The 23256-nt window shown below is 42.8% G+C and overlaps 1 protein-coding gene across 2 annotated transcripts; it reads right to left on the bottom strand.

Annotated features, from left to right (window-relative positions):
- Positions 1-496: 496 nt before the first annotated feature.
- CHAMP1 (chromosome alignment maintaining phosphoprotein 1) lies at positions 497-9213 on the bottom strand. Of its 2 annotated transcripts, XM_060080193.1 has the most exons (4): positions 9072-9213; positions 6254-6377; positions 4863-5094; positions 497-3984 (listed from the first exon to the last, which is right to left on the bottom strand). In XM_060080193.1, exon 4 carries the CDS (start codon positions 3944-3946, stop codon positions 1466-1468), a length of 2481 nt encoding a protein of 826 aa, XP_059936176.1. In that variant the 5' UTR covers positions 3947-3984; positions 4863-5094; positions 6254-6377; positions 9072-9213; the 3' UTR covers positions 497-1465. The 2 variants fall into 2 exon arrangements, with proteins under 2 accessions (XP_059936176.1, XP_059936175.1); XM_060080192.1 differs by lacking the exon at positions 4863-5094.
- Positions 9214-23256: the final 14043 nt, after the last annotated feature.

Consider the following 23256-nt stretch of genomic DNA (forward strand, 5'->3'; position numbering starts at 1 on the left):
CCACTTGCTGGCAACTATTTATATAGCATTTACATTGTACTAGGCACTGTAATGTAGAGATGATTTGAAGCACGTGGGAGGACACGTGTCGGTTATATGCAAATACCACACGCTTTTATATAAGGGACTTGGGCATCCCTGGATTTAAAGCACATGGGAGGACATGTGTAGGTTATATGCAAATACTACAGGCTTTTATATAAGAGACTTGGGCATCCCTGCATTTTGGTACCTGCAGGGGGTCCTGGAACTGATTCCCTGTGGATACCAAGGGATGACTGTACAGTGTTTCCCTAAACCTACCTGACCACAGAACTCGGAGAAAACCGAGCTTAGAAAATGCTGCTCCAGGTATGAAAGTTAGCATGCTAAAAACAAGTGGAAATAGGAAAGAATAATGGAATTTGGTATCACACAATGAAAGTTACACAAAAGAAAACACACATGAATATGTTGCTAACATGAAAGCCTTTGTTTTTAATTTGATTGATACACATTTGACAAAATATTTTAGAATAAAATAATCCATTAACAGGCACAAGGTATTTACAGTAACAACTGTGAAAAACATAAAACTGATGTACTCCTAAACAGTAATGTCTATTTATAAAATTTTTTGTTGTGAATCCGGAAGACTTTCAGTTCTGCTCATTACCCTGGTCTGAAGCCCCGACAGATGGTGCGGAAGGCCCAGGAGTAGGAGGTGCAACCCTAACACATTTGGCAAATAAGGATCATCTGTTGGTTTGAGCTCACAGGGAAGTGAAGGGCCAGATCTTGGGGTAAGGTCCAGAATGGAAGACTCTAAAGGAAACAACTAAAGACAAGGCCTAAAATCACACTCATGTTTCTCAGTTTCCTACAGGAGAAGGCTGCAAACTATTTTTTAAACGGACTCAATTTCCCCTCTTTTAGCAGAAATTCAGCAACCCCGAGACTCCAATCTTCCATAATATAAAAGTTAATAAACACCTAGAAGGGGTTCAAGACTTATAAATAATTTTATATGACCAAATAGAAACTTTAAAATAATTTTTGATGTGAAAATACTTGAGAACAAAATTTCTCAAAAATTTCATGCCTAATTCTTAAACATTCTAACAAATAATTTCCAATGTCTGAAATTAGTTGCACAGTAAGATACACTTTAACTAGATGTTTTAAATTGAGTACAACTTGCTCTTGATTGTTAAATGGAATGCCTACCTCTTCGTATTATTCAAATATACTGAAATTAATTTTACCCATCTGGAATATACAATATGAATTTATTGACTTACACAACAACCACATAAACAAAGATCAAGAAAAAAATAACCAAATGCTTATGCTTTGTAACACTACTGAGACACAGTACACCATACATGTCAACATCTACTGATCCAACTAGGCTATTTAACTATACTTTCAACAATGGGTTCAATAAAAAACTCTGTGGAGCATATATCCACACTGCATTTAAAAATCAAATTTGCTGCTCCTCCAGGGGAGCTTCCAGCGCTTCCATTAGCTTTTTATTTGCCTCTTCATTATGCCGGCTTTGACAATGAGTTAAATGTTTCTTAAAGCCTCTTGGAAAATTTGACTCAAAATTACAACGTGGACATTTAAGTAAACTTTGCCCATGAGCTGCTACATGATTTTTAAGGAGAGATTCCAAAAGGAAAGCCTTTCCACAAATTGTACATTTGTAAGGACTGTGGACATTATGCTTGTTAACCAAATGATGCAAAACAGCACCTTTTTTCATAGCACGACAGCAACAAATTTTGCAATAATACTTTCCTTTTCCACGCTTCATGTATTTTGCAATCTCTTCTTCAGAGATAAAAGCCTCTTTTTCTTCAGTAAACTGCAGGACATTTTTGGACTGCTCTGGACTAGTCATGTCTATTTTGTTCTCTTTACTAAAATCAACAGATTCCACATCAACCTGCTCTTGATCACTGCTCGATTCTTGGCCCTTACTATCCATCGCATCCAAATCTGTTTTTATATACTCACTGCTACTAAGCTCAGCATCCGAGTTCTCTTGGTTGTCTTTCTTGAGCTTCTTTGAGGAAGGAAATAAAGTGTCTTCTAAGAGTTTCTTAGGTGTAGCTAGTAGTTCTTCCTGAACCAAAACATCACACTTTTGATCGTCTATGGCATCTGCCGGTAGTTCATCACCAAGCTCAACTGCCTTCTGAGATTCTGAGAAGACAGCAGCTTTGGGAAGTTCGGGGAAAAGGGCATGTTTCCGGGGCTCTGGAAAAAGAGCACGTTTTCGTGGTTCAGGAGAAGCAGGAGGGGCTGTTTTGGTAGGCTCAGAAAACAGGGCAGGTTTTCTAGGCTCAGCATCAATAGAGAGAACAGGCTTCCAGATATCAGAGGAAGCTTTAGGGGACTCAGATGGCCCAGAAGGACCTGGTTTCCGGGTCTCAGGGAAGACAGGTTTCTGAGGTTCAATAAAAAAGGAAGACTTCCAGAGATCAGGGGAACCAGCACGGGAACCTTTCTGGGACTCAGAAAAATCAAGTGAAGCAGGAGAAGTTTTCCGCTGCTCAGGGGAAAGCTTCCAAAGCTCTGGAGACCCTGAGGGCTTTCTGAGCTCTGGAGATCCCGCTGGACTACGGATCTCTGGGGACAGTGGTGGGCCTGGTTTGCGAAGCTCAGGAGACAAGGGAGGTCCTGATTTACGGAGCTCAGGAGACACTGGAGGAACTGTCTTCCAATGTTCAGGTGACAAGGTGGGAGCTGTCTTTCGGAGTTCTGGTGGGCCAGACTTCCACGACTCAGGAGATGCGGGGGGAGATTTCCAGGAACCAGGTGAGACTGATGAAGACTTCCAGGACGCAGGGGACATGGATGGAGTTGGTTTCCAAGGTCCAGGTGATATAGAAGGAATTGGTTTCCAAGGTCCAGGAGACACAGATGGAGCAGGTTTAGCTGGCTTCCAAGGTCCTGATGATGCTGACGGACTGGATTTCCAAGACCTGGGGGACCCAGGTGGCCCTGGCTTCCAAGAACCTGGTGACACAGCTGGGGCTGGTCTCCGAGGCTCTGGGGACACAGCAGGGAATGGCTTCCAAGGTTCAGGAGACTCCGATGGGGACAGCTTCCTTGGCTCAGGGGAAACAGTCCGGACTGGCTTCCGAGACTCTGGAGACGCAGTTGGGGATGGTCCCCAAGGTTCAGGGGAGGCAGCCAGAACTGGTGACTCTGGAGATGAGGCTGAAGGTGGCCCCAATGTTTCTGGGAAATGGGAGTGTTTCTGGGGTTTGGGATTAGTAAGAGTTGCCTTTACTGGCTCAGGAGATACGGGAGCAAGTTTCTGTGGCTCTGGAGAAGGAACAGGGCCTGGTTTCTGAGATTCAGACACAAGAGGGACTGGTTTTGGAAGTTCAGGAGAAGAAACAGGGGCAGGTTTTGGAGGCTCGGGAGAAGGAAGAGACGGTGTCTGTGGCTCAGGAGAAACAACAGGGCCCAGTTTCTCAGAGTCCAGGGAAGGAAGAGGAGTAGGTTGTGGTGATTCTGGAGACATAACTGGGCCAAATTTCTGTGTTTCTATGGAAAGGGCAGGTATAGGTTTCAGGAGTTCTGCTGAATTAGAGGCCATTTTCTGGTGTTCAGGAACAGAAGGGCTTTTCACAGGATCTGCTTCTTTGTTTAACTGATTTTTTGGTTTCTCATTCCATTTCTCTGGGGCTGAATGTTTGGATGTGATGTGATAGTATACATTAGAGTACATCTTGCTGGTGAAAAAGCATTTATGGCAGTGAAATAGCTTTGCACTTTTCTGGTAAAATATCATTTTACCTAACCCACCAGCATCCATTTCATCACAAAATTCTGGATGGATGGTACCCATGTGGATTTGTACATTTTCATAATCTGTGCCTCTGAAATTGCAGTGGTCACACTCCAAACGTGCCGATGGCTTATGAAGTTCCTGGAATACTTCCATTTTTCTAACATACACGATTATATTCTTTAAAAACAGTGCTGCAATAAAGTAGAAATAAATGATTTTTCAGAGAACATAATTTTGAATAAAATGCTGTTTCTGGTCCATTCTATACTTGTATAAGTCTAAAATGGCACATGCATTTATTAGATAATATCTCTATAAAGATTTTGAAGAGATGGGAAAAATAATAATTAATTTTCAACTGAGTCCCAGGAACTCTGCTATTTTTATATACATCATCTCATTTAACACTCCTAACAATATGACTCAAATATTACTTTCATTTACAGATGAAGAAACTAATGTTCAAAGAAATGACTTACCCAGGTTATAGGACTATCAGGGACCCAAGCTTCACTCTATAATTACCTATTGCATGTGCCTTACACTTTGACTCTAAAACCGCGAATCAACAAGCTGTCAGTATGCAAAGCTGAGTAAATATCAAAGCTAAAGCTAGGCTATTAAGGCAGAGCAAGGAACTTTAGGTCCATTTCAGAAAGCACTTGTTAAACTAAATCTAACATGAAAAGACAGCTTTAAAAAAAAGTCAACATATCTTGTAATGTTTTATCCATCCTAATATACTTTTATCCATTCATTTAATAAATTATTTTGTGCCCCATGCTTTTCTAGGCGCTTGGGTTTAAAGGGGTGTCTTGCAATATGGTGCTTATATCAGTTGGGAAGATAAGAATGTGGAGGGCAACACAGAGAAGGCACTCAAGCAGAGATCTTGAATGATGTGATGGAGTTTGCCAAAAACGGCAATTCAGATGGAGGACACCCTTGAGGCAACTTGCTTGCCAGAAAATAAGACTTTTAAACATTTAAGCTAGCCTTGTTAAGGTGGTGAAAGTAACAGAAGCTCACAGTTAAAAACATACTCATTCATGCAGTACAAGGTACTCACAAAGTATCACTCCCCAGGGGTAGCCACTGTACTCATGTGTCACCGAAGAGAAGGTCTATGTTTACACATTCTACACAAATGAGATATTAAGCATGTTTTTTCTGCAACGAGCTTTCATTTAAGGAAGAGAAGGTGTCTGTGGTTCAGGAGAAACAACAGGGCCAGACTCCAGGGAAGTGAGAGGTACATGTTTTGGTGATTCTGGAAACAACTGGGCCAGGTTTCTGTGTTTCTATAGTAAGGGCAGATACAGGTTTCAGGAGTTCTGTTGAATTAGAAGGCATTTTCTAGGATATTTTTACATGCAGAGTAAGCACTGAATTTCCTTTGAATGTGAGAGTATTTCTGAAAGGGAAATTCCTAGAAATGGATTACCTGGTTCAAAGGCTATTTGCAATTGAAACTGACATTTTACCAAACTCTCAAAAAGTTATAGTACTATTACACACCAACCAAGAGTGTTGAAGACTAATTCCCCAGCTCCCTCAGCATCAGAGTATCATTAAACTTCTAAGCCTTTCTACTTCTTAGGTGAAAACTGGTATCTCACTAGTGAGATATTTCCCCTTGTTTATCAGCCATGTGTATTTCTTTTTCTAGGATGTGCTTTGCCCATTTTTCCTAATTATTTGTAAATACTCTTTGTATGTGAAAGAAGTCAGTCCTTTTATGGAAACTATCTTCTCACTTTATTATTTGTCTCGACTTTAATTATGATTTTTTTTTACTACATACAATTGGTTTACATAAAAATTAAAAACTTAAAAGTGCTTCCCTTGTATGACTGTGTTTTAAGTTATGCCTTCCATTCCATTATTTTTTTAATCACTCAATATTTTCCCTATGATAATGATAACTTCATTCTTTTCTTACATTTGTATCTTTAATCCTCTGGGATCCAGCCTATTTTTGACCCCAAATGGATAGTTCAGTCGTCTCAACATTGATTACACATGTAACCAATGACATGTAATGTTCTATTTGGCAATTACTAAGTTTTGTGTATGATGCTATTCTGGGCTCTATTCTATTCCCCACCAGCTCCATCTGGTATGCTCTTCTTAGCATGGGTATCCAACAACTGCTAAAACGGATTCTGTAACTAACATATTTAGCACATGTTCATGCATCATTTTATATATATAGGTGTGTATGCTTTTATAGTTTTCCCTCAAGAACTCCAAGCACTTTTCAAAAAGGTACTCATCATAAAATATTCTCTTAAACGTTAGAAAGAAATGTTAAAAGCACACAAAAATACATGCAAAGCAATGCTGGTATAATACCGTTATTAAATATTGTATATTTAATTTACAATATAAATCCACGACAAGTACTTTTAGAATGGGGAAGAAATACAGACCAGCATGCTTTTTCCCTAGTAGACTTACCAGCTGTCTTACTAGAAGTCTTAAAAGTGGTCTCTAAAGGGCAGGCAAGTCTACATGTCTTTTCGACTAAACCACAGAAGACAGTGTGTAGTGCATGAAAAAGGACAAAGATGAGCAGTTGAACCTGAAAAAAACAAAGGAAGGGGAATCAAAATTACTTCTCTGTGAAAATTTGTTTCCTCTGTAACAGAATTCTGCCAATTTCCCTCACTACCCTGCCCCTTCCAACAGCAAGAGGGGTCCAATCCAAAGCCCGGACACTAACTTTAATGAAACGACACCAAAGACTCCAGTAGATACTATCCACGACACCAGCCTTGTTGAATTTTATTTTAATGATCCACTATGGAATTAATGCCTGACCCTAACCCAACCAAACCCTTCTCAAACCCACCATCTAACTTCAGCTAACGTGACAAGCACTCAGAAGACTCCTGCCGTAACTACAGGCTATTTTGTCAATTAAAACTTCTTATAGTTGAGGAAACTCAAATCTAGACATTAATAACTTGCTCAAGGTTAGGCAGTCCGCGTCTGATGAAGGACCATAATAACGTTCTGCTATCTATCCAGGTTTTTTCTCAAATATCTTGACCAACCTAATACAGTGGAATTTAGTAAGATCCTGAAAAGCCAGTAAATGGGCCCAAATCAGACAGATGAAATTTATCAAACATTTAGAATCCAAATATCAATTGCAAAACATAGGACTATAGTGAACTGCACTGGGCAGGGTATCCCAGTGGATCACTGTCTCCAGCTCTGGGCAGGAAGGACACTTGAAGATCTTGAGTCCAAACAGTGGGAATATGCAAAAGAAAGCAAACAGAATGGTAGGAAGTCTTTAAAAACATGTCATTTGTGAGCACAGACACTTAACTTCAAAAGAGGAAGAATTATGGATAATATGCAAGCTGTCCAAAAAAAAAGTGGAAGCCAGCAGGAAAAGAGATTTCAGCTCAACATGAAGTTTTACCAAGTACTCCAACATGGACTAGAGTGAGCTGCTTGGTCAGGCAGGAGCCTCCGTAACTGGGAGCCAATGATTAGTACAGGACCGGAAGGATCCTCAGAGGACTTCAGTCCAACCGCATCATTTTATAATTGAGAAAAGTGATGCTGAGGGAGAGAAGTGACTTGTTAAAGATCACAACAATCAGGTCAAAGAAAGCAACAGAAGACCCTGATTTCCTGACTCTGGATCTCTGCTGTAACAGTAATGTCTTCCCCATGGGGATGTTGCAGAATTGAGTTCAGAATTCAGCTGCTGGGCAGAGGCTAGAAACTGAGGTTACTTCCACCTTCCAGATTACAGCAATTTTTTCCTCTAAGTTTCAGAGTTCCTTAGCCTAATTATGAAAGTAACTCTACATTGTGCAGGTTAATAAAAAGTTCTCATCCTACATTTCACCTCTACAGACCACATATTGTGTCTAAAAAACATAAGCTTTAATCACGAGTGTTTTGCCAGTCCATCAGCCTGTATTTTTCAGTGAAGATCTACCATATGGTATCACACCTATTTCCATTTCCCATCCAGTTTCTTTCTTAACATCTAGCACCACTGGTCTTTTAAAACACTTTGATGCACAGCTCTCCCATGTAAACTCAATATGCAGAGCACGTCTAAAGCTAATTTGCTCTATTAATATATACACAGTAGCACGGCTCTTCATCCTTAATGATTTTTAAGAAATTATTAAACTTTAGAGACGTTTTAGGTTCAAAGAAAAACTGAACAGAAAGTTCTCTGTTCTCACATACCTCCTTTCCTCCCCATGCACATACTCTGTCCTATTATTAACACCCTGTATTAGTGCGGTAGATTTGTTACAACCGATAAACAAATAACATGTTACTGTTAACTAAAGCAGAAACTCTACACCCGTTCAACAATACCCTCTTTGAGTCGAATCATACAACACTTGCTCTTCTGTGTCTGGCTTATTTCACTTAGCACGTCTAAACTGAAGCATGTATCATAATTTTATTCTTTTTTACGGATAAGCAGCATTCCAACTTTTTTCCCGTTCACCTGCTGATGGTCATTTAGAGTGTCACCGCCTTTTGGCTGCTTCGAAGAAGGCTGCTCTGAACACTGGTGACCAAGTACCTGGGTCCCTGCTTTCAATTCTTTGGAGTTCACACCTAGGAGGGGAAGTGCTGGACCATGTGGCAACCCATGTTGATACTTTTGAGGAACCACTAAACCGTTTTCCACAGCTGATGGCCGCTCCATTTTAATTCCCAGCCACCAGTGCAGGAGTGTTCCAATTTCTCCACGTCCGAACCAACACTCTGGGTGTGAAGCGGCATCTCGTTCTGGATTCCCTCTCCGTAACTCTGCCGTCTAAGAGCATCCTTTGATGTGCTGCCTGGCGATCTGCACATCTTCCCGGGAGAGACCCCCACTCAAGCCCTCTGCCCACTTTTACACAGCTTTTTGTTGCTGGGTTATCAGATGCACACCACATTTCTCCCCCTCCGTGGGTTGCCCCGCCGACTTCTGAACAGCACTGATGACAAAGCCCACGCAGCCGAGGGCGGCAGAGAAAACTGCCTCCAGGACCGGACCCTCGCGGGGCCAGGTCCCGCCTTCCCAGTACGGTTTTAAACAAAACGTTTCGTGCCTCCACGGGATGACGCAGGGCCTCCCACCCCTAGTGCCGGCGGCCCTACCCCGCCCGCGGCCCTACCCCGCCCGCGGCCCTACCCCGCCCGCCGGCGCCAGCTGCCGGGCCCCTCCTCGGCGGCCGCCCCAGGCTTCCTCGGGACTGCGGCCCGGACGACGCCCCTCCCTGCCCGCCCCGCTTCTCACCGGTGGGCCGCGGGCGGCGTCCAGGCGGGGAAGGAGTGCGGGAGGCCGGGATCGCGGTCCGAGGCGGCTCCGCGAGGTCCTGCGGCAAGGCGGCCTCCCGAATGGCGACGAGGCGCAGGCGCGAGCTCCGGGTGCGCGAACGTGCGCGCGGCCACAGAATGAGCCGGAGGGGGCTGACGGGAAGCGAGTTTGGCATTGCGCGCCCTCCCGCGAAGACCAATCAGATCGCTGGTCGCGGAGCGCCGCTTTGTGGAGAGAGCGCTGGTCTGTTGAGCGGCCCGCCCCCCGCCCCCGGAAGTGACGCATGCTCCCACTCCGCCCCCCGGACGCGCCCGCCCCGGTTCCGCCCCAGAAGTTCCAGCGAGCAGGCGGGCCTCAGGGACTGTCTCCACTTCCCTGGACGGTGAGGGCTGGCAGGGTGGCTGCACTTGTCCCTCCCGCCGGGTCGCGGGTCCGAGCCGCGTCCTGGGACCACCCGGCCGCTCGGAGTTTGGGATTTGTTTCTGTCTTTGGCCGGGTTCTTTAAAGTTAACAGCTCCGTAGCGCTTAAGTGCACCGCCGAGACAGTGCTGCGTAGGGAGGAAAACGGCTGGCCGCCAGGTTCCCTGTGGGAGCCAACGGCATCCACTACCTCAGTTGCAGGCATCTCTGGTCTATGCCTGTGTTTTTTGTTTTATGCTCACTTTCACGCCAAATTTAAAACCTTGGATTCTTTTAATTTCTGGAAATAGTCTAACTTTAAATAGTATCTGGGGGTGCTTTCTAGGAAATTTTCAGATTTTTGTTTTTGTAGCAAAATGATCCATACTTTTGACCGTTTTTTTTGTTTTTTTTGTTTTTGTTTTTGTTTTTGCGGTACGCGGGCCTCTCACTGTTGTGGCCTCTCCCGTTGCGGAGCACAGGCTCCGGACGCGCAGGCTCAGCGGCCATGGCTCACGGGCCCAGCCGCTCCGCGGCATGTGGGATCTTTCCGGACCGGGGCACGAACCCGCGTCCCCTGCATCGGCAGGCGGACTCTCAACCACTGCGCCACCAGGGAAGCCCTTGACCGGTTTTAATAGCTTTATTTAGTTATTTATTTTTGGCTGTGTTGGGTTTTTGTTGCTGTGCGCGGGCTTTCTCTAGTTGCTTCTCATTGCGGTGGCTTCTCTTGTTGCGGAGCATGGGCTCTAAGGTGCAGGCTCAATAGTTGTGGCTCGCGGGCTCTAGAGTGCAGGCTCAGTCGTTGTGGCGCACGGGCTTAGTTGCTCCACGGCATGTGGGATCTTCCTGGACCAGGGCTCGAACCCGTGTCCCCTGAACTGGCAGGAGGATTCTTAACCACTGCACCACCAGGGAAGCCCTAGATTTAATAGCCTTAAAAGAAGACCTTCCACATAATTAAAGGCTTTACAATTTTCAGTTATCTTTTACCTGAGCTGCGTGGACTCCTGGATGGAGGCACCGCCTGGGCTGAAGAGTACCTGCCCAGGTACACTGTAAACTCACTGCTGGGAGGGGAAAGGGAGGGGGAATGGGTGACGGGACCACAGGTAAACGAACACCATTCGTCTTTACCTAGGCAAACGCTTCCCATCCTCCAAGGCCCAACCCTGAAACGAACTCTTGTCTCCTAACTTATGAAAAAGTTCTGTGTCAAAAAATAAAAGTTGAAACCTCACTAGAAATACAGGCAAAGGACACAGGTTATTTAGAAAAGAAGAACATAAATGTCCAATAAACAAAAAAGTCTTCAGCTTTAATAATAAAAATGCAAATAAAAACACGTTTAAAGCTGTAAATTTTAAATGTAGAAATGAGATCTTTTAAGATCAAGTTTTATATTTTAAGAACTTTTGAGATTGTTATCTTGAATATGAAGCTATTGTGAAATTCAGCTTGGGAATAGATGGAGTGCTGTTTTTCTTTTAAGTCTGTATTTTAAAAGTCTTTAATAAGTGTTGCTGTTATGTCAGCGTTACCAAAATAACTTGCAACCCTGTATTGTTGTTGCAGCCTTTTATTGTTGTTACTTGTGAGGCCACCTCCTGAAAGGTAGTTTAATTTGTCATCCATATCACACAATTTCCAGTTAAAGAACTGGTTAGAGCCCAGAGACTGTTAGCAAGATATCAGTTTATTATTTCTGCCATTGGCGAAGATCAGTTGGAGGGACGTGTCAGTGAAATATCAATGTGTAGATGTGTACCTGTTCCTTTAGTTCATCTGCAGAAAGGAGTCCCTTCCATCTAGAGGCAGCTGTGGGGTGTGGGGATACTGCTGGAGCTTCGGAGTTCTGGATTCCTTTCCTTTAAGAAGCCTCTGGGGCCTTTTTACCTTCTGTTATGAAATTCACCTTTAGAAACAAGGCTCATTGTGGCTGCAGGCTGTAGTTTGAACAAGTTCTTTACTTTGTTTTCTTCTCCTGTGTTAGAATGAGTTGATTATTCAAAATGAACTCTGAACAAGCCTCTAGCATAGGGCAACTTCTGGAAGCCAATATCTAGATTGTGATGGGACAGTAACTGCATCTTTTTCATTGATGTTTTCTTTATGAATAGACAACAACAACCAAAAATAACAAAACACCAAAAAACCTTCTGCCATTTTTTTGAATTGAAATTATGTAAACAAAGCTATTGTAGCTCTAGAATATGTAAATACTTCAAGATGAATAACACAAATGAACTCCCAATTATAGAAATTTTGGTATTTTAAAGCTTCTCAGAATAGTGCCCTAAACTTGAAAGTATGCAAAGAAAGCAGAAATAACTCTTACACAACCCACTAAAATGAGGACTTACAGGCTTTCAAACAAAATCTAGTTTAAGGCTCCTACTTAACACATACTTTTTAATAACTAATCTGGGTGTTTTCTCAACTTACACTAGATTCCAGGTGCCAAACTTGAAGAAGGGAATGAATGGGTGGAGGCAGGTGAACTAAAATTGCAGCCAGAAGTGACAACCTTAACAGCCTCTGGGGATGAGGACCCCAAAACACAACCAAAATGGCGTTGGGCTTTGTCATTTGTCATATTTGCGTAAAGGATAATGACATGGAGCCTCTGCACACACTGAAAACCTGCACAGAATCACGACTGCAAACCCAGCGCACACTGTCAAATGAAGTGGTCAGAATCAGACTGACTTTTCTGTCAGAAAAAAAGACAGTTTTTCAATTCAAACTAGTGCATTAATACATATCTGATGAATTATAAAAATGACTGAGACATAAATTAAGGAATGCTTCCTGTAAGAGAAATAATAAAAGCAGCCCAGATTATAATATAGATCTAATACAATTAACTTATCCACTTTAAGAGTGCTACAAACAAGACAGATAACTCTCTCTACTTAATTTATAATAATGCAAAATAATGTTAACTAAAACGGTGTTAGTATTTTAGTGAGGGGTACAGCTTTGGTGGATGTCAAGGTACTTTCACAGGGTCAAAACCTGACTCACACAGATACAAAGTGAACACATATCAGAGATTTATTAACTCAAGGGAATAAGAGAAGAATAAAGCTCATTCAAAAAGAATTCATAAGACTGAGAATATATAGCCATAGAAGAAAGAATGCTAGTTAGACACAAAAGTGGTTAATGTCCCACAGGGCAATAAACCTATAACCTTTGGCTTTGTCTTTCCTGTCGGACAGAAATCATTCACATCTCTACTATACAAAAATCTACATGTTAGTATACAACTTCATGTGTGTGGGTCCAAATCAAAAAGAGATCATAGATCAAACACTCAATAATCCTTACCCAGTCAGACGTGATGTAGAAAGCTGTGAAGTCACTCTTTTGCCTTAGTTCCAAGTTTTGGACAATTTTTTAAACAGCACAAATTAAATAAGAATCAATGTAAACATGAGAATCAAGTGCATTCATAGTTTTGATATGGTCATCAGGCTTTTCTCAATATAAAGCTTGGAAATAAGGCTGTATGATGCCTGTTCTTGGAAGGCTTTCATGTGCCCTGTGTGCCCGTTTGTAACAAGACTTTAACCAGTGCTATTAACGCTCTTTTTGCTCCCAGTGTGAGTGAGCTTGTCCTTGGAAGGCTGGGGCCTGCGTGGCTAATGCGACAGGTGGGAGCCAGCAGTGGCTCGAAGCGAATGGAAGGACATTGACTCGCATCCCCGAGGTGGTGGCCAAATCTGAGTTGTACCCCATAGGTTGGTCTGAGACAACTTGGGCCTCCAGGGACTGATGCTGTAGTAGGATGTGAATTCTGGCGATGGGGGTCCTTCAGGAGGGGGCTGTTAAAGTAGGGATCAGGCTGCATTTGGGCACAGAGCAAGGTCCAACCCCCTCTGGGTTCAGTCTGGGAGGGATTTAGTCTGGGACATTACATGTGAATAAAAGTTCTAACACAGGCTTAATAAAAGGTTTTACATAACAGTTATACACGTTTATGTCCCTAATGACAGATCGTCAAAATATATGAAGTGAAAACTGACTGAATGAAGGGAGAAATAGTTTTACAATAATAGTTGGAAATTTCAACACCCCAGTCACAATGATCGGTCAAACAACCAGACAGAAGAAGAGCAAGGGAATAGAGGACTTAATAAACCAACTAGCGCCAACAGACAGACACAGAACCCTCCACCCCAAAACAACAGAACATACACTCTTCTCAAGTGCACCGGGGACATTTTCCAGGATAGATAGTATGTGAGCCCACAAATTAAGTTTCAATAGATTTAAAAAGTGTCTTCTCTGACCACAAAGGGATGAAGTTTATAAATACTTGTGGTAAAAAAAAACCAAGAAAATCTCAAATCAACAGCCTAACTTTACAATTTATGGAACTGGAAAAGGAAAACAAGCTAAACACAAAGCCAGCAGAAGGAAGGAAATAATAAAGGTTAAAGCAGAGATAAATGAAATAGAGAATAGGAAAAAAACAATGAAACCAAAAGTTGGTTTTTCAAAAAGATCAACAAAATTGACAAAGCTATAGCTGGATGGAACTAAGAAAAAAGGAGAACACCAAGTTACTAAAATCAGAAATGAAAGTGGAGACATTACTACTGGTTCTACAGAAATAAAGATTGTAAGAGAACACTATGAACAATTATACACCAATAGAGCGGATAACCTAGAAGAAATGAACAAGTTCCTAGAAACACAAAACCTGCCAAGACTAAATCACACAGAAATAGAAAATCTGAACAGACCCATAAGTAGTAAGGAGATTGAACTAGTAATAAAAAAATCTCCACACACAAAAAAAGCCATGGCTTCACTGATGAATTCTACCAAACATTTAAAGAAAAACTAATACTAATTCTTGTCATGTTTTTCCTAAAAATTGAAGAGGAGGGAACACTTCTAACTCATTGTTTTAGACCAGCATAACCTTGTTACCAAAGCCAGAAAAAGATACTATGAAAAAAAAGAAAACTACTAACTAATATCCCTCATGGCTATTGATGCAAAAATACTCAAAATAGTTTTCACAGTGGTTGGTCCTGCATAGAGGGGACAATAAAAATTTAATGAATTTGAACCTGCCCATACGTTTGATGAAGGAATAGGTAGCATCTTATAGAGAGCTAAAAGAAGTTTTAAGGTTACCTTTACTGAATGAACACTGAACAGTGTTTTGTATGGTCGAGTGAAATTTTGGTATTTGGCCCAATGTTCTCCCGTCTCCTCACTTGCGTGCCTCATGAATAAACCCTTTATCTGCTGCAAACCTCAGAGTCTCGGGGTTTGGCTTGCTGCCACTGGGCAGCAGCCTTAATCAGTAAAGGCAAGTTACACGCAGAGGAGCTTCTAACAAGCTGTTCCCTTATCTGCTGCTCTGTGAGACACACTCAAGGATTTCTATTATAGTGCCAGCTTCTGTTAATCCTACTGGGCATGGTTTCACTAACTCAAAGATGAACATGCAGGATATTTACCAGGCAGAGGTCTTGTATCAACACCTGTGGAAGGGAAGGGATGGAAGGAGGCAGGGTTGGGCAGAGGGAGAAATTGCACTGTGATACGGGACCCACAGAGGCCTCAGCCGACCTCATGGGGGCACCTGAAGCTGGAGTGACTCCTAGGATGTATTTAGCTGAAAGGTTTTAATATGAAATAAACCTTGCTGCTCTAAGCAAGTTTGAATTTTTTTAAAAAAAATTATTTGTGTCAGGTCTTAGTTGCAGCTCAAGGGATGTTTTGTTGCAGCGCATGGCCTCTTTGTTGTGGTTCATGGGCTTCTCTCTAGGTATGGTGTGCGGGCTCTAGAGCACGTGGGCTTAGGTGCCCCATGGCATGTGGGATCTTAGTTCCCCGACCAAGGATTGAACCTGCATCCCCTTCATTGGAAGACAGATTCTTAACCACTGGACCACCAGGGAAGTCCCCTGAAATCTTCTTTCTAGTGCTGACAAGACAACTTAAAATCAGGTCTTGATTACAGCTTGGGCATTCTATTCTACATAGCCTGAACATGCCTGTAATATTTGAATTCATCCAAGTCAGAGATAATTTCTCTTGAAAAGTATCAGAAATATTAAGGCTTGCATCAGTCCCCTTGAAGCATCAAGATGATGTGAATGCGGACAAACCCAGGAGACCTAGCACCTGATTGTCCAGGGGCAACCCATTCCCACCTGCCTCTCCCTGCTTCACATATTTGTCTGCTTTGAAGTCCTCAATCAACACATATATTCTCATTATAAAAATTCAAACAATGCAAACATGTACAGAGCAAAATGTGGAATCCCTCTTTCACTGTGGATGATTTTAAAAATCTATGCTTTAGGTTTGGGTGGATCAAATAGAGAGCACTGCACAAGAGAAATAAAGAAAAGCAATCTTTGGCAATAGTAACGTGCTGACATAGTTGGAGAGATGGCATTTTGTCCTGGTGAGCACAAGACGGCAGGAGGGCTGGGACCTGGTTGCCTCAACACGCTCGGCTTTAATGGAGAAAAAAAAAGTGGAGAAAACTTTAATGTGTCTGCCACCCTCCCAGGATCTCTATGTGGATTCTTTAAGAGGATGAAGGAGCTTTGTGGTCTCCATCCACAAGGAGGTTTGGCTGGAGGGAGAAACACAGCAGGCACTGATTTGGGAAGGTTTTGATGGGCTTCCACTCCAAAGTGCTACAACTTATAGTAGTCTAATTTATACAATTGAATGTAAAATGATCCGCCACTTTTTTGGGTCAACCCTTCCTTGCTTTTCTGGCAGAAACTGGTAGGTGAGAGCTACTGAATGGCATGTTCCCATCTTTGGCAAAAGTGGAAGGATTTGCATACAGGAAGTGACAGGAGGGACCCTGGGAACCCCTGGGCTCCCCTCCTCCTGCTGTGACCCAGGCCCTGGCACTTCTGTTTCCCCCTCTTATCCACTGCGCCACCAGGGAAGATCCCCATCCTCTTTTTAAGATAGTATTTTTTCTTTTTTAAAATTGGTGTATACTTGACAGGCAATATTATATATTAGTTTCCTGGTACACAACATAGTGACTTGATACTTTTATACTCTACAAAATGATCACCAAGATAAGTCTAGTTACAATTTGTCACCATACAATGTTATTACAGTATTATGGACTCTATTCCCTATGCTGTAAAACACACCCCAGGACATTTGTTTTATAACTGGAACTTGGAACTTCTCAATCTTTGTTAACTGTTTCACTCATCCCTCCACTCCCTCCCATCTGGCAACCACCAGCATGTTCTTGGCATCTATGAGTCCATTTCTGTTTTGTTGTATTTGTTCATTTGTTTTGTAGATTCTACATATAAGTGATATCGTAAGGTAATTGTCTTTCTCTGTCTGCTATATGTCACTTAGCATAATGCCCTCTAGGTCCATTCATATTGTCATATGATTTCATTCTTTTTTATGGCTGAGTAATATTCCACTCTGTGTGTGTGTGTGTGTCCAGTTTTCATACATATATATGAAAACTTCTTTATCCAATCGTCTATTGATGGACACTTTGGTGGCTTCCGTATGTTGACTATTGCCAGTAAAGCTGCCATGAACATAAGGGTGCATATATCTTTCTGAATTTGTGTTTTGGTTTCCTTCAGAAAGATACCCCCAAGTGTAATTCCTGCATCATATGGTAGGTCTATTTTTAATTTCTTGAGGAACCTCCATACTGTTTTCCATAGTGGTTGTACCAATGAACATTCCCAACAAAAGTGCATGAGGGTTCCCTTTTCTCCACATCCTGAGCAATACTTGTTATTTGTTGTCTTTTAGATGATAGCCATTCTTTCAGGTGTGAGGTGATAATCTCATTGTGGTTTGGATGTGCATTTCCCTGATGATGAGTGATGTTGACCATCTTTTCATGTGTCTTTTGGTCAACTGTATATATTCTTTGGAAACATGTTTGGTCTTCTGCCAATTTTTTATTTGGGTTTTTGTTTTTTTGGAGGCTGACTTGTGTGAGTGAGTTCTTGGTCTATTTTGTGTATGAACCACTTACCAGATATATTGTTTGTAAATATTTCTCACATTCAGTAGGCTGCCTTTTTGTCTTGTGGATGGCTTCCTTTGCCATTGAAAAACTTTTCAGTTGGATGGAGTCCCATTGCTTTATTTTGCCTTTGTTTCCCTTGCTTGAGGAGACAGGTCCAAAAAATATTGCTAAGACTGATGTCAAAGAGTGTACTGCCTATGTTTTCTTCTAGGAGTTTTATGGCTTCATGTCTTTGTTCTAGTTCTCCTAAAAATTCCATTGGTATTTTGCTAGAAATGGCATCGAATCTCTAGATAGCCTTGGGGTGTGGAATGATTTTAACAATACGAATTCTTCTAATCCATGAGCATGGTATGTCTTTCCATTTGTTTGTGTCGTCTTCAATTTCTTTCATCAGTGTCTTCCAGTTTTCTGAGTATAGGTCTTTCACCTACTCGGTTAGATGTATCCCTAGGTATTTTATCTTTGTTAGTGTCATTGTCCATGGGGTTGTTTTCTTAATTTCTCATTCTGACAGTTTGTTGTGAGTGTATAGAAATGCAACTGATTTCTGTAGATTAATTATGTATGCTGCAACTTAACTGTGTTTTCTGATGAGTTCTATTTGGGTATAGGTGTCATCTTCAAGATTTTCTGTATAGAGTACCATGTTATCTACAGTGACAGTTTTACTTTTTCTTCTGCCATGCGATTCCTTTTATTTTTATTTTTCTAAATCTAATTACTATGACTAGGACTTCTTAGATCATGTCAAATGAAAGTGGCTGGAATGGTCAGGGTTAGGGTTAGGTTTAAGCATGACTAGCCCTCTTCCCCGTCCTCTCTTTCCATGTCTCTGAGACCTCCATGAAGGACAGGACTAGTCCACAGTCACAAATGGCTCAGGGAGTTGAGCTGGTCCATTGTTTTTCTGCCCCCTAGTCCTGGGCATAGTTTTGTGTACTGTCTGTGTATCTTCTTTGGCCAGGTGTCCATTCAGATCTTTCCCTATTTTAATTGGGTTGTTTGTGTTAGAGTTATTTGTATGTTTTTTTTTTTTTTTTTTTTTTTTTTTTTCGGTATGCGGGCCTCTCACTGTTGTGGCCTCTCCCGCTGCGGAGCACAGGCTCCGGACGCGCAGGCTCCGGACGCGCAGGCTCCGGACGCGCAGGCTCAGCGGCCATGGCTCACGGGCCCAGCCGCTCCGCGGCATATGGGATCCTCCCAGACCGGGGCACGAACCCGTATCCCCTGCATCGGCAGGCAGACTCTCAACCACTGCGCCACCAGGGAGGCCCTATTTGTATGTTTTGAGACAAAACCTTTATTAGATCTGTGTTTGCAAATATTTTTCTCCTAGTTTGTGACTTGTTTTTTGATTTTCTGAGTAAGGTCATTCACAGAGTACAAGTCTTTAATTTTATTAAGTCCATATTATTGCTTGTTTTCATTTTTAGATTGCCTTTTTGTGTTGTGTGTTAAAACTCTAAAGCTCATGATTTACATGGGCAAACCCAAGCTCATGTCAATTTTCTTCTATAATTTTGAATAGTTTTGTATTTAAAATTTGTCTGTGGGGACTTCCCTAGTGGCGCAGTGGTTAAGAGTCCGCCTGCCAATTCAGGGGACACGGGCTTGAGCCCTGGTCCAGGAAGATCCCACATGCCGTGGAGCAACTAAGCCTGTGAGGCACAACTACTGAAGCCTGCGCGCCTAGAGCCCGTGCTCCCCAACAAGAGAAGCTACGGCAGTGAGAAGCCCGTGCACCGCAACGAAGAGTAGCCCTGCTCGACGCAACTAGAGAAAGCCCACATGCAGCAACGAAGACCCAAGCAGCCAAAAATAAATTATAAAATAAAATAAAATTTGCCTCTGAATAACTTTGAGTGAATTTGGTATAAGTTGTAAAGTTTGCATCTACATTCATTTCATTCCAAATGGTTTCCAATTAATTGTTCCTTAACTAATTTTAGAAAACTTTTGGGATAGAGACTCCTTTTCAGTTTGAATTTCCAGTTTAATGGCTTCAGCAGTTCTGTCAGTAGGGGGCGCTGTCTCCAGTGACCTGTGAGGGAGGGCGGCCTGCACTTCCTGCACTGACCACAGGGTGGCGCCGAGCTCGCCTCTCTGACCCACAGCGCAAGCTCGTTCCCTGCGAACTGGATTCTGAGCGCAGCTGAGAGGAGTGGAGCCTCCTCAGGCGCGGGGGCGGGGGCTTGGGTGGGACGCCCGGCTCGGCATCTCTGCTGACAGGAGCTCGGTCTCCGTCTCCTTAGGACTCGCTGGGGTTTCGGCTTCAGGACGAAGTGGGGCTGCGTCCACGCTGACTAGGGAACTAGGTTTCCTGAGGACCCAGGTGATGCCTGAGGGAAAGGTGAAGAGACAGTGAGGAAAAGTGGGGAGAAGCTTCCTGCGGGCGACTGACGGCTGAGGGGGTCCGTCTTCATGTGACCGAGGAAGGGCTTGGTGTGCAAAGCTGGGCTTTTGCTCAGGTTTGTGTGCAGGGTAGCCAGCATGAGTTACGGGGTGTCCAATTTTCCCAGCACCATGTATTGAGGGGACTGTCGTGCTCCGTGGTGTGTCCTTGGTCCCTTTGTCGTAAATTAACTGACCCCGTCCGTGTGGGCTGAATTCTGGGCTCTCTGTCCTGTTCCTCTGGTCCCTGTGCCTGTTTTGAGCCAGTTCCACACTGTTTTGGTGACTGTAGCTTCGTAATGTAGTGTGAAGTCAGGGAGGGAGATGCCTCCAGCCTGTTCTCTTTTCTCAGGGTTGCTTTGGCTATTTGGAGTCCTTTGTGGTTCTACACATATTAGGAGGATTTGCTCTATTTGGGGGGGAAATACCGTGGAATTTTGGGAGGAATTGCATTCACTGTGTCCATTGCTTTGGGTAGAATGGGTATTTTAACAGTATTAATTGTTCTGTTCCCTGAGAACAGGATGTCTTTCCATTTATTGGTGTGTTTTTCAATTTCTCCATCAATGTCTTAAAGTTTTCAGTGTGCAGGTCTTTCACATCCTTGGTTAACTTTATTCCCAGGTATTTTGTTCTTTTCGATGCAATTGTAAATAGGGTTGCTTTCTTTCTCTTTCTGATGGTTCATTATTAGTGTTTAGAAATGCAATTGATTTCTGTATATTGATTTTGCAACTTTACTGAATTCATTTATTAGTTCTAATAGTTTTTTTGTGGAATGAAGTGGAAAATTGGAATTCCAAAATCCCACTGTTTCTACCGTATCTAGGTCGTCCACAACACGGAGGACAGTGGCTCCTAATATAACCTTCCCACAGTGCCTCTATATTACATGTGGACTTTGGGTGAACTGGATCTGGGTAAAGCTTGGCTTCTATATGGAAGTTTGGTGTTTTCTCTGCTTTTCTGGTATGCTATTGACATACATGATATTTTGAAAAATAATTTACTTTCCAGTAATTTCAAACATACAACTTTACACACATAAAACAAGTCTTGTACCTTGATTAAATATACTCCTAAATATTGACGTTGACATTATTAAAAATGGAATTGTTTTCAAAAATTCTTTTTCATATTATTTTTTGCTAGCATATACATATAAGATAGATTTTCATGAATTGATATTTTGTTCTATAACTGCTTAATTGGTTGATTAGCTCAAATAATTTCTTTGGTGATTATAGGTAGTATTTTTTTTTTTTTTTTTTTTTGCAGTACGCGGGCCTCTCACTGTTGTGGCCTCTCCCGTTGCGGAGCACAGGCTCTGGACGCTCAGGCTCAGCGGCCATGGCTCATGGGCCCAGTCGCTCCGCGGCATGTGGGATCTTTCCGGACCGGGGCACAGACCCGTGTCCCCTGCATCGGCAGGCGGACTCTCAACCACTGCGCCACCAGGGAAGCCCACAGGTAGTTTTATATATAAGATGATGTGACCTATGTTCTGTAAAGAGACACAGTTTTAATTTTTCCACTCACCCACAGATGCCTTTAATTTTTTCCCTGGGAGTCTGGGTAGAACTTCCAGGACACTATTGAGTAACGGTGATGAAGGCCAGCTTCCTGGCCTTGCTCCTGACTTCAGGAGTAAATCTTTCAGTCTTTAACGTTGAGCATGAAGTTTGCTGTGGCTTTTTGTACTACTCTTTTCCATATTGGACAAATTTCCAGTCCTACTTTCTTGAGTGTTTATCATGAAATAACACTGGATTTTCATTGTAGGTTTTTTTGCATTAATTGACATGATCATGTGTTTTTACTTCCCACCATTACTGTGGTTCAATACATTGCTTACTTTTAATATGTTGAGCAACCTGGAATTTCTGGTGTAGAGATACTTGCTTATGGCATCATCCATTTAAAGTTCTGTTGGTTTCATGTTGCTATTATTTTGTGATAGATTTTTACATTCATATTTGTAAGTTATATTGGGGTAGTTTTCTTTTTTTTTCTTTATTTTTAAATCTTTTTTTAAATAGTGATTTCATTTCATTTTATTTATTTATCTGTTTTGGCCACATCCCATGGCTTGTGGGATCTTAGTTCCCTAGTCAGGGATCGAACCCAAGCCCTTGGCAGTGAAAGCACAGAGTCCTAACCACTGGGCCACCAGAGAATTCCCTAGTTTTCTTTTTAAAGATGTATTTGTATAATTTGATTAGATTTGGCTTGGTGTAAGTGGTTTGGAGGGTTAGCATTAGGGCTGGGACTGGTGTGAGGGCTGGGGCTGTGTATGGTTTATGGTTGCTGTTAGGGTTTATGGTTTTTTTTTTTGTTTTTTTTTTTTTTTTTTTGCGGTACGCGGGCCTCTCACTGTTGTGGCCTCTCCCGTTGCGGAGCACAGGCTCCGGACGCGCAGGCTCAGCGGCCATGGCTCACAGGCCTAGCTGCTCCAAGGCATGTGGGATCTTCCCGGACCGGGGCACGAACCCGTGTGCCCTGTATCGGCAGGTGGACTCTCAACCACTGCGCCACCAGGGAAGCCCCAGGGTTTATGTTTTATGGTTATGGTTTATGGTTATGACTTATTTATGGGTATGGTTAATGAATATATTTTATGGTTTATGGTTTGGTTATGGTTATGGTTTTGCTTATTGGTTAAGGTTTATGGTTTTGGTCTCAGGGTGTTAGCGTTCTGTGTTAGAGTGGGTATTCGGGTATGGGTTAGAATTGGGGTACAGGTAGGTTACGGGTAGAGTATGCATTAGGGTAAGGTACAGGTTTATGGTACGGGTTAGGGCTAAGGTTAGCTCAGGGCTTAGGGTCAGGATCAGAGTTTAGGGTGAGGATCCATGTCGGGATTAGTGTCAAGGTTGAGCTCGGCCGTTGTTTTCTGCTCCTCCTGCCCTGGATTCGGATTGATGGATGAATGAAAGGTCTGCTCTGGTCACTCACTGTTTCAAATTGAGCTCAGCCTTAGTCAAGGGTTCTTAGGGCCTCAGTGGTCATGCAGAGTTTCCCTCCACCCTCCCTCCTGGGAAGGGTGATGCAGGCCCCACTCTGTCTGGGCAGCCCCAGGTCCAGCATGGCCCTGACATGCAGGATACTAAATAGATGTGTGTGTGTTTATATAAGACTCGGCGCATCAATCTGCCAGCCCCAGGTGCTGCCTTTTTTAAAAAATTAATTAATTTTTGGCTGTGTTGGGTCTTCATTGCTGTGCGGAGGCTTTCTCTAGTTGCGGCGAGTGGGGGCTTCTCATTGCAGTGGCTTCTCTTGTTGCAGAGCACAGGCCCTAGGTGCGTGGGCTTCAGCAGTTGTGGCTCGCGGGTTCTAGAGCGCAGGCTCAGTAGT

This window comes from Mesoplodon densirostris, chromosome 17 (genome assembly GCF_025265405.1).
Source record: "Mesoplodon densirostris isolate mMesDen1 chromosome 17, mMesDen1 primary haplotype, whole genome shotgun sequence".
Classification (NCBI taxonomy): domain Eukaryota; kingdom Metazoa; phylum Chordata; class Mammalia; order Artiodactyla; family Ziphiidae; genus Mesoplodon; species Mesoplodon densirostris.